This window comes from Heterodontus francisci, chromosome 5, assembly GCF_036365525.1.
Source record: "Heterodontus francisci isolate sHetFra1 chromosome 5, sHetFra1.hap1, whole genome shotgun sequence".
NCBI classification, from domain to species: Eukaryota; Metazoa; Chordata; class Chondrichthyes; order Heterodontiformes; family Heterodontidae; genus Heterodontus; species Heterodontus francisci.
In genome coordinates this window covers 177,122,672-177,138,009 of record NC_090375.1, presented here as the reverse complement: position 1 = coordinate 177,138,009, position 15,338 = coordinate 177,122,672, and the positions used below count along the sequence as shown (strand labels likewise).

The 15,338-nt window shown below is 43.9% G+C and overlaps 1 protein-coding gene across 1 annotated transcript in view; it reads right to left on the bottom strand.

Moving 5' to 3' along the window:
• fer1l6 (fer-1 like family member 6) overlaps positions 1-15,338 on the bottom strand; it is a 166,427-nt gene that overhangs the window by 7,820 nt on the left and 143,269 nt on the right. The window contains exons 37-38 of the mRNA XM_068032676.1: positions 11,714-11,812; positions 7,082-7,323 (exon numbers count right to left, since the gene is read on the bottom strand). Coding sequence (XP_067888777.1) covers positions 7,082-7,323; positions 11,714-11,812 — 341 coding nt within the window. The remainder of the gene's footprint in view (positions 1-7,081; positions 7,324-11,713; positions 11,813-15,338) is intronic.

The window sequence follows — 15,338 nt, the reverse complement described above, 5'->3', positions numbered from 1 at the left end:
GAGTACAGTGAGACTGGCGGGAAGGATAAAAGAATGGCCTGGAGAGTGAGAGCAGTGAGACTGGCGGGGATAAAGGAGCGGCCTGGAGAGCGAGAGTACAGTGAGACTGGCGGGGAGGATAAAGGAGCGGCCTGGAGAGCGAGAGTACAGTGAGACTGGCGGGGAGGATAAAGGAGCGGCCTGGAGAGTGAGAGTACAGTGAGACTGGCGGGAAGGATAAAAGAATGGCCTGGAGAGTGAGAGCAGTGAGACTGGCGGGGATAAAGGAGCGGCCTGGAGAGCGAGAGTACAGTGAGACTGGCGGGGAGGATAAAGGAGCGGCCTGGAGAGCGAGAGTACAGTGAGACTGGCGGGGAGGATAAAGGAGCGGCCTGGAGAGTGAGAGCACAGTGAGACTGGCGGGGAGGATAAAGGAGTGGACCATCGTGTTCAAAGAAAATCGGTGTGATGTCACAGGAAAGCATGAAAGTGATTGTTTGGTGACTATTTCTCTTTTTCTCTCTGTAAACCAGCGTACTTTTTCCAAATTAAGAGCCGGGAAATTAATAATCTCAATCAGGCTGAGGATAATAGTGAGTAAATTAATAAGAGTAGTAGCACAGAGCAGGTCTAGAGGCATTAATTAAAATTAATAGCTTGATAAAGGTACCAACTAGATTCTAAAAGAGGGAATAGAGGTTTTTTTAGATCATGGATGGGCAGCTGCAACCTGTTGCTTGCAATTCCTGCACCATATGGGAACTGCAGGACACTACATGTGTCTTGGGCGACCACATTTGTAGGAAGTGTATTCAGCTGCTTCAGATTGAGCCCAGGATTTTTAAGCTTGAGGGGCAGCTGGATTCACTGCAGAGCATTAGGGAGCAGGAGAATTTCCTGGATTGTACTTTCCAGGAGGTGATCACCCACAGGCAGTAAAAGTTCAGGATACCAGGTGGGTGACCATCCAGAAGAGTAGGAAGAGGCAGGAAATGCAAGAGTCTTCGGGGTGTGTGCCACTCTCAAACAGGTACTCAGCATTAGAGACTGCTCAAAGTGATGATACCCAAAAGGAGTGCAGACCCGACCACGACATAGGGCAAGGGACTGCGCAGGAGGAGCAGCAAAGTGTAGAAATGCATTTGTAAGAGGATATTCCATAGTCAGGGGGACAGACAGACATTTCTGCAACCATCATTGTCCCACATGGTACATTGCCTCCCTGGTGCCAGGGTAAAGAACATCATGGAGAGGGTGCAGGATATTCTGCAGGGAGAAGGGAGTGATCCAGAAGTTGTGGTACATGTTGGTACCAACAACATAGCATGGGCTGGTATTGAAATCCTACGGTCAGATTTTCAGGAGCTAAGGAGGAAGTTAAAGATTTGGATCTCGAAGGTACTAATCTCTGGATTACTTGCAGTGCCATGCGCTAGCAAGGGTAGAAATAGGAAGATAGGGAGGATCAATGTGTGGCTGGAAGCATTGTGCAGGAGGGAAGGCTTCAGATTTTTGCGGCATTAGGACCAGTAATGGGGCAGAAGGCACCTATTCAAAAGGGACAGGTTGCAATTCAACAGGACTGGGCCCAATGTCCTTGCAGGGAGGTTCACTCGTGTGATTGGGGAGGGTTTAAACTAAATTGGCAAGGGGATGGGCCCCAGCATATAGAAGTAGAAAAGAGGAATAAGGTGTATAATGTAAGATTGTTGGACAATACTAGAGAAGGGAGGAGTTCCATAGTAGATGGAAGCAGACTGCAGAGGGCTATGATGAATGCAAAGACAGGATTACAATGCATGTGTGTAAACGTACCACGTGTGGTGAATAAAGTTGATGAGCTATAAGCACAAATAGCAGAATGGGAATATGATATAGTGGCAATAACGGAAACGTGGCTTAAAAATGTTGGGGACTGAGTACTTAATATACAAGGGTATAAAATGTTCAGAAAAGATAGAGAAGAAAAAAAGGGAGGTGGGGTGGCAGTACTGAGTAGGGAAGACATTGTAGGGTTGGAAAGTGGAGATGTCCTTGAAGGGACAAGGACAGAATCCATTTGGTTAGAACTGTGGAGCAAAAAGGGTAACATCACAATACCAGGGGTATTCTATCGGCCTCCAAATAGTGAGAGACAGAGGAGCAAATCTGCAAGAAAATCACAGAGATGTGCAAGAACTACAGAGTGGTGATATTAGGGTCTTTAATTACCCAAATATCGATTGGGATAATGTTTGAGTAAAGGGAAAGGAGGGGGAAGAATTTCTGGAATGTGTTCAGGAGAACTGCTTTGATCAGTATGCTCTTGGCCCAACTAGAAAAGAGGCATTTCTACATCTGGTGCTGGGAAATGAGGTGCGCCAAGTGGACCAAGTGTGTGTGGGGGAGCATTTGGGTAAGAGTGATCATCGTATCATAAGGTTTAGAATCAAAATGCAGAAAAGCAAGGAACAATAGAATGGCTAGGTTGGAAGAGGGCTAATTTCAATGTGATGGGAAGGGATCTAGGCAGGATAAAATGGAAGCAAAGACTGACAGGAAAAACTGTAATGGAACAATGGGTTATCTTTAAGGAAGAGAAGCTTCAGGAACAGGCAAGAACATTCCAACAAGGACGAAAGGTAGGGGAATCAAAAACAGGGCTCCTTGGATAACAAGGGAGATAGAGATTATAATGAAACAGAAAAAAAGAGGGTGTATGATGCATGTCAGGTGACAGCCAGGTCAAATATAGTAAGTTGAGAGGGGAGGTGAAGAAGAAAATAAGACTGGCAGAGAGACAATATGACAATCAACATAAGAGGAACCCATAAATCTTTAACCAGCATGTAAATAGTAAGCAGGTTGAGTGGAGCCTATTAGGGACAAAGAGGTTATATATGCTTAGAGGCACAGGGCAAGGCTAGAAAGTACTTAATGAGTACTTTGTTTCAGTATTTTCGAAGGAAGAGGAAGCTGACACATTATCAGTAGAAGTGGAGAGAGTAGAGGCAATGGATGGGGTAAAAATTGAAAGGGGAGAGATACTGGAAAGGCTGGCTCTGCTTAGGTTAGATTAGTCACCTGGGCCGGATGACTTGCATCCCAGGTTTCTAAAGGAAGTGGGGATGGAGATAGCGGAAAGGTTTGCCATAATCTTCCAATCTTCCCTGGATATGCGAGATGAGCAAGAGGATTGAAGAGTGTCAAATGTGACACTCTTATTCAAGAAAGGGACAGTCCTAGCAACCATAGGCCAGTTAGTTTAACATCAGTAGTGGGTAAAGTTTTAGAAACAATAATCAGGGAAAAATAAACAGGCACGTGGAGAGATTTGAGTTAATTAATAACAGCCAGCATGGATTTGTAAAATGCAGATCATGATTGACTAATTGAATTTTTTGATGAAGTAACAGCGAAGGTTGATGTAGGGAATGCGGTGGATGCTGTCTATATGGATTTTAAGAATAAGTTTGATAAAGTACCACATAAAAGGCTGGTTAACAACATTGAGGCTCATGGAATAGAGAGTCAGTGTCCAATTGGATATAAAATTGGCTCAAGGACAGAAAACAGCAAGTCGTGGTACATGGATGTTTTTCAGACTGAAGGATAGGAGACAGTGGTATTCCCCAAGGGTCAGTGCTAGGACCACTGCTTTTTTTGCTATATAGGAATGACTTGGATCTTGGAATACAGAGTAGAATCTCAAAATTTGCCAATGAGATGAAACTCGGAGTGGCAAATAGTAAAGATGATACGGACTGCCTGCAACAGGACATAGGTAGGCTAGCAGAATGCGCAGACAAGTGGCAGATGGAATTTAATACAGACAAGTGTGAGGTGATGCATTTTGGCAGAAGGAATAGGGTGAGACAATATAGACTTAATGGCACAGTTCTAAAGAGTGCAGTAACAGTGGAGACTGGGGATGCATGTGCATTGATCTTTGAAGGTGGCAGGATGTATTGGAAGAGTGGTTAGCAAAGCGTATGGGATCTTGGGCTTCATAAATCAAGGCACAGAGTACAAAAGCAGGGAAGTTATTACTGAACATTTATAAACCTCTGGTTAGGCCCCAACTAGAGCACTGCATTCAGTTCTGGTCACCACACTTTAGGAAGGTTGTGAGGGTCCTTGAAAGGGTGCAGAGGAGATTTACCAGATGGGATTTTACTTACAAGGTTAGGTTGGAAAAGCTGGGGTTGTTCTCCCTGGAGCAAAGGTGATTGAGGGGAGATTTGATAGAGGTGTACAAGATTATGATAGGCTTAGATAATGTTAGACAAGGAAAAATTATTTCCATTAACTTTTTTCTTATTCATTCATGGGATGTGGGCTTCGCTGGCCAGGCCAGCATTTATTGCCCATCCCTAATTGCCCTTGAGAAAGTGGTGGTGAGCTGCCTTCCTGAACTGCTGCAGTCCAAGTGTGCCGTTAGGAAGGGAGTTGCAGGATTTTGACCCAGCAACAGTGAAGAAACGGCGATATAGTTCCAAGTCAGGATGGTGTGTGACTTGGAGGGGAACTTGCAGGTGGTGGTGGTCCCATGCATTTGCTGCCCTCATCCTTCTAGTTGGTGGAGGTTGCGGGTTTGGAAGGTGCTGTCTAAGGAGCCTTGGTGCATTGCTGCAGTGCATCTAGGAGATGGTACACACTCCTGCCACTGTGCGTCGGTGGTGGAGGGAGTGAATGTTTGTGGATGGGGTGCCAATCAAGCGGGCTGCTTTGTCCTGGATGGTGTCGAGCTTCAAGTGTTGTTGGAGCTGCACCCATCCAGGTAAGTGGAGAGTATTCCATCACACTCCTGATTTGTGCCTTGTAGATGGTGGATAGACTTTGGGGAGTCAGGAGGTGAGTTACTCGCTGCAGGATTCCTAGCCTCTGACCTGTTCTTGTAGCCATGGTATTTATATGGCTACTCCAGTTCAATTTCTGGTGGATGGTAACCCCTAGGATGTTGATCGTGGGGGATTCAGCGATGGTAATGCCATTGAATGTCAAGGGGAGATGGTTAGATTCTCTCTTGTTGGAGATGGTCGTTCCCTGGCACTTGTGTGGCACGAATGTTACTTGCCACTTACTAGCCCAAGCCTGGATGTTGTCCAGGTCTTGTTGCATTTCTACACAGACTGCTTCAGTATCTGAGGAGTTGTGAATCGTGCTAAGCATTGTGCAATCATCGGCGAACATCTCCACTTCTGACCTTATGATTCAAGGTAATTGATGAAGCAGCTGAAGATGGTTGGGCCTAGGACACTACCCTGAGGAACTCCTGCAGTGATGTCCTGGAGCTCAGATGATTGACCTCCAATAACCACAACCATCTTCCTTTGCGCTAGGTATGACTTCAACCAGCAGAGAGTTTTCCCCCGTCAGTTTTGCTAGGGTTCCTTGATACCAAAATCGGTCAAGCGCTGCCTTGATATCAAGGGCAGTCACTCTCACCTCACCTCTGGAGTTCAGCTCTTTGGTCCATGTTTGACCCAAGGCTGTAATGAGGTCAGGAGCTGAGTGGCCCTGGCGGAACCCAAATTGAGTGGCACTGAGCAGGTTATTGCTAAGCAAGTACCGCTTGATAGCACTGTCGATGACACCTTCCAACTCTTTACTGATGATTGAGAGTAGACTGATGGGGTGGTAATTGGGCGGGTTGGACTTGTCCTGCTTGTTGTGTACAGGACATTTCCACATTGCCGGATAGATACCAGTGTTGTAGCTGTACTAGAACAGCTTGGCTAGGAGTGCGGCAAGTTCTGGAGCACAGGTCTTCAGTACTATTGCCGGAATATTGTCAGGGCCCATAGCCTTTGCAGTATCCAGTGCCTTCAGTCATTTCTTGATATCACGCGGAGTGAATCGAATTGGCTGAGGACTGGCATCTGTGATGCTAGGGACTTCAGAAGGAGACCGAGATGGATCATCAACTTGGCACTTCTGGCTGAAGATTGTTGCAAATGCTTCAGCCTTATCTTTTGCACTGATGTGCTGGGCTCTCCCATCATTGAGAATGGGGATATTTGTGGAGCCACCTCCTCCAGTTAGTTGTTTAATTGTCCACCACCATTCACGGCTGGATGTGGCAGGACTGCAGAGCTTAGATCTGATCCGTTGGATATGGGATTGCTTAGCTCTGTCTATCACATGCTGCTTATGCAGTTTCGCACACAAGTAGTCCTGTGCTGCAGATTCACCATGTTGACACCTCATTTTGAGGTATGCCTGGTGCTGCTCTTGGCATATCCTCCTGCACTCTTCATTGAACCAGGGTTGGTCTCCTGGCTTGATGGTAATGGTAGAGTGGGGGAATATGCCGGGCCGTGCGGTTACAGATTGTGGTTGAGTACAATTCTGCTGCTGCTGCTGATGGTCCACGGCGCCTCATGGATGCCCAGTTTTGCATTGTTTGAATCTATCTGAATAGATCTGTTTGAAATCTATCCCATTTAGCATGGGATAGACTTCATGGGGTCCGGAGTTGATGATGCCGACTCCCAGGGCAACTCCCTCCCGACTGTATACCACTGTGCCGCCACCTCTGCTGGGTCTGTCCTGCTGGTGTAACAGGACATACCCGGGGATGGTGATGGCAGTGTCTGGGACATTGTAAGGTACGATTCCGTGAGTATGACTATGTTAGGTTGTTGCTTGACTAGTCTGTAGGACAGCTCTCCCAATTTTGGCACAAGCCCCCAGATGTTAGTAAGGAGGACTTTGCAGGGTCGACAGAGCTGGGTTTGCCATTGTGGTTTCCGGTGCCTAGGTCGATGCCTGGTAGTCCGTTCAGTTTCATTCTGTTTTGATAGTACAAGGACTAGGGGACATAAATTGAAGGTATGGGGCAAGAGATACAGGAGGAATATGAGGAAGAATGTTGATACACAGCGAGTGGTAATGACCTGAAACTCACTGTCCATAAGGGTGTTGGAAATGAAGGCAAATCAATGATTTCAGAAGGAAATTGCAAGGGCAATTGATGAAAATAAACTTGCAGGGCTAAGGGGATCAAATGGGGGAGTGGGACTGACTCAATTATTCTTCAGAGAGCTGGCATGGACTCGGTGGGCTGAAGGGCCTCTTTCTATACCGTAAATGACTCTATGACTCTAAGTTTCTGGCTTACCTAGGAAGTCATCAGAAGAAAGCCTTTCAAAATCCCAGACTTGAAGTACAAGGACTGCAGGAACTTTGCGTTCTGTCTTGTCTAAAGAGAAAATGGATTCCCGTTTGCTTATAACCATCTGCTTCTCTGCAGGTATGTAGTTGAAAGGAAAAATAAAGCGCCAGTTGAAGTTTCCCTCCCCAGTCAAGGAGTTGTAATGCACATCTGTTTCTTCCTTATCATCTTCTTTTCCCTTTAGCCAGCTGGAAAAAAAAGTGTTTGAAATGATAAAAATATTTTGCACCCGAGACAGGTTTGCATTGCTAGAGAGAGTAAGGCTTCTACATTATGTTTAGAAACCAATGGGATTCCTGCTGTCCAAAATTTTTGTGAATAAATTTGAAACATTTAGTTACTTGACAATTTTCAAAGGGCATAGAAAAGGTTAACCTGGAACACTGGATTGTGTGCTGGTGGTCCTATAGGACGATGTTGTCATTGGTGCCCTGGACTTTGGAAAATCATGCGGTTAGACTTTAACTTGGGCCAACTGGTCTAAATGGGGTGGACCAGCAACCTGAAAATGGCCCATTGCCCTGCTTAAGCCAGCGTTCCAGCTGCTTCCCCCTTGAAAGGGGCATACATCCTATGGCCAAAGCATCTGCCTGGCTCATGCAGTAGTCTCTTTTAATATGTGAGGAAACCAAGGGACCCCGAGCAAGATGCCACTGACCTATGACATAGAGGTGACCCTGATTTTACTTTAAACAAACTGGGCGAAACCTGCACCACGGAGATCAGCAGCTGTCCAGCTGAAGAGGAAGCCAAAGATAGGTGTTGATTTATATATGTGGGGCCAGGAGCAGCAGTACTGTTGCTCCAGGCTGTGCAAAATTAATCTGGGCCACTGCCGTACCCATTCCCCCACACAGTGCTGGCGGACATTCTGAACTACCTCTTGTTCCAGGCCACGTTGGGCATAGGATCACAGATATTCTGACGAATTGGAGCCAGTATGCTTCACTGGGGTTCCGGTTTTCCAGCTGCCAAGTGTGCGGTAATGAGGCTCAGCTGGAGATAAGAACCAGGTCTCCTAGTCAGCAACATAAGATAGCCAACTGGTGTGCTCTACTCATAGGCCAGCCAATGGTCAAAATTTGGCCCGTGATGTCTCAAACAAATTGCACAGATCCCTCTGATGAAAGGTCACAGACCTGAAATATTATATCTGTTTCTCTCTCCACAGATGCTGCCAGACCTGCTGAATATTTTCCAGCACTTTCTGTTTTTATTGCACAGATCCTTCATTCTGCTGCTGGGTGCCCACTTGGAAAGTAATGGAATTGCTTGTCCCATCAAACAACATGAGACAGCTTCTTGATGCATCAGTGAAGTGCTGATTGTCTGTTGTTGCTGATATTCCCTGTGGCATTGTGGAATGAGTCATACACCTAAAAGTTCGGGCATGTGCTGACTTTGACAACATCATTGCCACCCATGTGATGAACACAGCATAGGTCAGAGTCCAGGAGAAGCACTATTGACCTCATGTGCAATAGCAACCAACCCCTGACATTCCAAACTCAGTGTGGTCTCAACCTGTGGATGCAACTTTGTGGGTAAGGGTATACAAACAAGAGGACCTGCCCAGTAGTCCTCCTTTCGTCCGAGTAACATAGAACCATTCAACACAGAAGGACACCCGTCAGCCAACTGTACCTGTGCCAGTTAGTCATAGAGAGATACAGCACTGAAACAGGTCCTTCGGCCCAACGAGTCTGTGCCAACCAACCATTTATACTAATCCTACATTAATCCCATATTCCCTACCACATCCCCACCACATCCCCACCATTCTCCTACCACCTACCTACCTACACTAGGGGCAATTTACAATGGCCAATTTACCTATCAATCTGCAAGTCTTTGGCTGTGGGAGGAAACTGGAGCACCCGGCAGAAACCCACGCGGTCACTGGGAGAACTTGCAAACTCCACACAGGTAGTACCCAGAACTGAACCCGGGTTGCTGGAGCTGTGAAGCTGTGGTGCTAACCACTATGCCACCCTGTCCTTGCTTTTTCCCCAGAGCCCTGAAAATTATTTCAAGTATTTATCCAATACCCTTTGCCCTTTTCACTATTCCCCAAATAACAGAGAAATATGAATCATTGGTATGTCTATTTTCAAAATTCCAACTATAGCAGCTAAAAATGTGGTAGCCAAAATATTTGAACAAAAGCCTTCAGAAGAAAAGCTAGAACTGAAATAACAACTTGCACAAATGTAAAGAAAAATGACACTTTCGGATATTATATTCTGCCAAAAGATGAGATCCCTTTTAATGCTAAGATCTTGTCAGTCCACCAAGTGACTACACTCAGAACGCATCTTGTATGGGCAAACTCAAGTCATCGCATATTCACGTCAAGAATCATGAGACAGTGTTTATAACCATATGCAGCTCAATATAATACATTATATTAAAATTAAAGCTCTCAGTTTTGTTTGCCTTGCACTCCCGTGACCTGACGTAAGGCCTTGCTGGAAGCTCACACTGCACAGAATGGGCAGAGATCCAGTGATATGACTTTCCGTGCAATTTTATAACTCGGAACATCTGTTATACTTCAGCAGCACCAGCAATGGCACTGGAAAGCTTCCCCTCATACAACCCAGCTCTTAAAGGGGCAGAAGTTTTATCGCCAATATTTACTTCCAGTTTTATGGCAATGTTTATAGTACTGACTCTTATGTTATTGTTAGGGAGCCTTTCTATTAAGTAATTTTTTGCTAGTGGATAATGCTTATGTAGAAACTAAAATAGGTAAATATTTATTGTCTCCTGTTCACAGGAAAATGAGGCATAATTGAAGCATTTAGAAGACTCCAGAACAGGAAGAGCTAAAAAAAAAGTCTCAGGAAAGCAGAGTTCTTACAATACAAACTTTCCCAGGAGTTCACAAAAAAAGTGAAAGCAGTCTTCAAGTCAAGTTAAAAGGGGTGGTATTGAAATCCTCCAATGGTACAACCTACATTTGTATGGAACTTCTGAAGTACTAACACGTCCCAGGTCCTTAAAAATGGGACAGACCAAGCAGTAAAAGATTTAGGGGAGTTAACTGAAGACAGAGTTAAAAGATAAGGTTTTGGAGGAGGTTTTTAAAGGCTGTAGGAAAGTAACGAGACAAAGAAGGTTAGGGAGGAAGTTCCAAACGAAGGGCCAAGGTGCCTGAAAACTTCAGTAACAGGTGAGGAACTCTTAATATAGGCTTGATCGAAACATGGACACGAGCTAAATGCAAGAGGAGAGGTCCGAACAACAGCCTCCAATGCAATGCAGCATTCAAACAAGGAGGCCTACCAAATCTGAGGTCAATAACAGTCAATGGGATAACTCTCCATTGGCTGAAGTTGTACCTGACAGAAAGAAAGGTGATTATGATTGCTGAAAACCAATCACTAAGAACCATGTGAGAATTTTTAGAGTCCTACTTGTCAGGCCTGAACCAACGTTCACCGGTGCACCCACTGGGTAAGCAGCATGCTGTTGACAGTTTCTTGTCCACAATTGAAAGTTCATACATTGGACCTGATTTTTGGCATTCTTTCATGTTGCTATGTCTCCCAGTTGTGTGGCCTCATTGATGTCTCAGTAGTTACCTATGGCAAAATTGGGTGCCTTGGCAAACTTACCCTCAAGTGCATAATCCCATATTTTTGTCCAAGCACTTTAGTTCACATGCCACTGGACAAGCAAAGATCAAGGGTGGGTGCAGAAATGGCGTCTACATTTGACATTCAAAATTGAAGAGCAATTTGAATTGGAATTAAGCAATAATATTTTCTATCCAAATTAACCCAGAGAATGTTAATTTATCAGTCATAAAGGTTTGTATTTGTGTGCGTGTGCAGCATTTCCCAAAATATATGTGTTCACTTTTAGGGAATACTCCAACACTGAAAGAAGTTGAAATAAATTTATTGATTGAGCATGTGGACAATGTACACTTTCTGCATTACTAAACATTGCCCAGAGTATGAAACATACATGCAACAGATACAAACACATTATATGAGCGTGAATCCAAACCATTACTTCAAACTGGAATGAACTGAGAAAAACCATCACACAGCCTTCACTAGGATCCAAGACTAACCCATTTGAATAATCACTTAAAATTTTGTGATAGGATGTAGTTGCATCCACACTGAATATGAACAGATGAACTTAAGCAGAATATGTATATATTCCAAATACACACCTGCTGCCAGTTATGTATCTGTTTATTCATTGGACAAATGCAGTTTAGTTTCTTGTGCACTCTGGACTTCTAAATTCATTATTTAGTAGTTCAACAATTAATGCAGAAAATGAATTTATTTTTCCAAAGTAGGAGCATTGGAGCGTAAGACAATTTAGTGGCAGAGAAGGCAATTGTGCTCATAAAGTGTGCAATGGAGTAGGATAGAAGTTTTGTACCTTTCATTCCTTATACAGCGAGTTCCTGATCAAGACTTAGATGGAATGACTAAATCAATATTTAAATTTGTTTTGCAAAGTTTCAGTAAGATTGTAATGTGTTTTAATCCAGTTTTCAGTAAGACACTACTCTAATTTAAAAACTAAATTTTAATCACATAAAGCTCTTACCCTTTGATATAGATGTCACTTGATTTTTGACCTGTAATAAAATTCTCATCTTCTAATATGACATCTTCGGTATTCCAGATAATTATTCTGAGTTCATAACTGCAATCAAATACAACAGTCTGTCAAAGACTCACAGACACTTAAGACAAGACACATCATGTAAACACTTAATTGGAGGCAATCTGATTTCCTCAGAAACAACAGTTCCACCTAAATAAAATGTAAAACACCCAACATTTCTACAGGTCATATTCAAAGATTTGCCTCACAGCTTTACAAAGCAATGAACAACTATGGACACCATGAAGGAGGGAAATAAGGAAGGATTGGGTTAAGAGGGGATGAAGAGAAGAGACTTTACAAGGTTTCTGAAAGTGGAGAAAGATGACAAGGGAAGATTCCAGGGGTGGGGACCTGATAGCTGAAGGAGCAGCTACCGATGGTGCACTACGAGGAATAGCTGACAAGCGGTACAGCCCTGTTTATAAAGCTGAGGGTTTAGTTGAGTTTAGTTTAGGGTGCATGAAGGGACATATTGTTGGAGGTGATTGTCGAGTTTGGGAAGGATAAAACCATGGACTGATATGAAGCTGAGATTGAATGTCTTAAGGTCGATTCAAATGGAGAGTCACTTGAGCATGGCAAGGGCAGGGATGATGTGGACAAAGGCCTTAGTTTGGGTGAGAACACAAGCCATGGCATTCTGGTTGAATCATCATTTATGCAAGGTGGAAGCAAAGAAGGCAGCAAGGCAAGCACCAGAGAAATTGAGCTATAATAAAAACAGAAAGTGCTGGAAATACTCAGCAGGTCTGGCAGCATCTGTAGAGAGAGAAGCAGAGTTAACGTTTGAGGTCTGTGACCTTTCATCAGAACTGGCAAAGGTTAGAAATGTAATAGGTTTTAAGCAAGTGAAGCAGCTGTTGGGGAGGTGGGGGGTGGTGGGGGAGGGGAGAAGAGAACAAGAGGGAAGGTGTGTGATAGGACAGAGGGCCGGAGAGATTAACTGACAAGGAGGTCATGGGGCACAGGCAAAGAGAGTGTGCTAATGGTGTGGTGAAAGACAAAGCATTAGTGCAGAGAGTGTTAATGACAGAATAATGAACAGCCCAGGTCAAAAGCACAAACATGAAAAACCAGTTTAAAGCAGGAAAATGGTAAAAAAAAAATGATAAAAAGGGGCCAGTCATGCTCTGAAATTATTGAACTCAATGTTCAGTCCAGAAGGCTGTAGAGTTCCTAATCGGAAAATGAGGTGCTGTTCCTTGAACTTGCTTTGATGTTCACTGGAACACTGCAGCAGGCCAAGGACAGTCATGTGGGCATGAGAGCAGGGGGGAGTGTTGAAATGGTAAGCAGCCAGAAGCTCGGGGTCATGCTTGCGGACTGAGTGGAGGTGTTCCACAAAGCGGTAACCCAGTCTGTGTTTGGTCTCCCCAATGTAGAGGAGACTGCATTGTGAGTAGCGAATACTGTATACTAAATTGAAAGAAGTACAAGTAAATCACTGCTTCACCTGAAAGGAGTGTTGGGGGTCTGGGATAGTGAGGAGAGAGGAGGTAAAAGGGCAGGTATTACACCTCCTGTGATTGCATGGGAAAGTCCCGTGGGAAGGGAACGAGGTGTTGGGGATAATGGAGGAGTGCACCAGGTTGTCGCGGAGGGAACAATCCCTTCGGAATTGTTGACAGGGGAGGGGAAGATGCTGAGTATTTCCAGCATTTTCTGTTTTTATTTCAGATTTCCAGCATCCACAGTATTTTGCTTTTATGTTAGAGAAATCGAGCCTCAAGGTGATAAAGACATAGGTTAGGATTCCTGCGGCAGAGAGCAAGAGAAAAAGTGGAGCAGGTGGACGATTTTTCAAAAGTAACAGAGAGCGATACTGATAATGAATTAGAGGAAGCTGAGCTCAGTATGGAGCAGTAATCAGAGTTCCTCACCTCTGAACCCAGTCTGGGGTGGCAGGTAGGGATTTTCATGAAGTGGAAGGTGTTTGCAGGAGCTTAAAGTGCATGGCTTCAATTTTCCCAACATTTAGCTGGAGGATGTTTTAGTTCTATCAGATCTTAATGAGATTGGCAGCTTCGAGAATATTATCAGCTGACCCATGTTTCAAGCTGATATCTCCAAGGTGTAGCATGTAAGTAATGAAATGGGAGTGGACAAGGATGGAGGCCTTAGGCACAGCTTAGGTGATAGTGTGGTAATGAGAAAGGAATGTAATGTCTGTGACCAGACGTGCAGGAGAGAAACCATTAGAGATCCGTGGTGCTACAGGGGAAGCAATAATAGAGACTTGGGAGGGAGTTACAAGACTTCAGGGAATCAAGAAATTCTGCTGACACCAGAAAGCAAAATTTTGTAATTTATGATCATCAGAATTTAGATTAATCACTTATAGCTTTCAGTCCACTCCACAGCAGTTGGTTAGAACTGTACTTACTTTTGTAATAAGTCATGTTACATTGGCTCCAACTTCCCAGCCTAAGTAGTAATTAATGGCGCAGATTTTGCAGCAACAATGACAACCAAACTGTCAGCACTTACTGTCATTACTCCTCTGAAACTGACAGCAATGTCTGCTCAGAATAACAGGAAAATCCAGAAGTTGCTATCAGTGATTTTGCACTTCTCCAAACGTGTACTGCTGAGGCACCCCCAGACTGCAATTAAGTAGGAATCACTGAACTGATGAGAATTTGCCCTCTTACATGATTAGCCTCACTGTAAAAACCTTTGAAAAAGTTACACCTTTTTGACTGAAGTATAAATGGGTTTTTGTGTACCAAGTTCATAATTGCTGCTGAAAAACCATTCAGGCCCTGAAAGCTAATGTTACATTTGTGGAATGTCAAATGTCTCCATTATAATAAAAACATCACTTTGTAAAATAATATTCGTTTTTAAAACTTTGTTTCTGATATTTCAGGTTCTATTTTAAATCCCATATGTATGTCCCAATCATTCACTTCACTTGTAAAATTTTAAATGAATTAAGTTCGCTTCCTGGTTTTCCGTCTGTGAGAATAGAAACATAGAAAGGTTTAAGACACAGAAGGAGACCATTCAGTCCATCATGTATGTGCCGACTGAAAAAGAGCTATGCAGTCTAATCCCATCTTCCAGCACTTGGTTGGTAGACCTGTTGGTTACGGCACTTCATGTGTATATCCAAGTGTTTTTTTTAATGCAATGAGGATTTATGCATCTAGCTCACTTTCAGAAAGTGAGTTCCAGACCCCCACCACCCTCTGGGTGAAAAAAATTACTCCTCAACTGTTCTTTAAATCTTCTACATATTGTTTTAATATGTCCCCTGATTATTGAACTCTCTGCTAAGGGAAATAGGTCCTTCCTATCCACTCTATCAAGGCCCCTCATAATTTTTTACACCTGAATTAAATCTCCACTCAGCTTCCTCTGTTCCAAAGAAAACAATCCCAGCCTATCCAATCTTTCCACATACCTAAAATTTTCCAGTCTTGGTAACATCGTCATAAATCTCCTCTGTATCCTCTCTAGTGCAATCACATCCTTCCTGTAATGTGGTCACCAGAACTGAATGCAGTATTTCAGCTGTGGCCTAACTAATGTTTTATATAGTTCCAGCATAGCCTCCCAG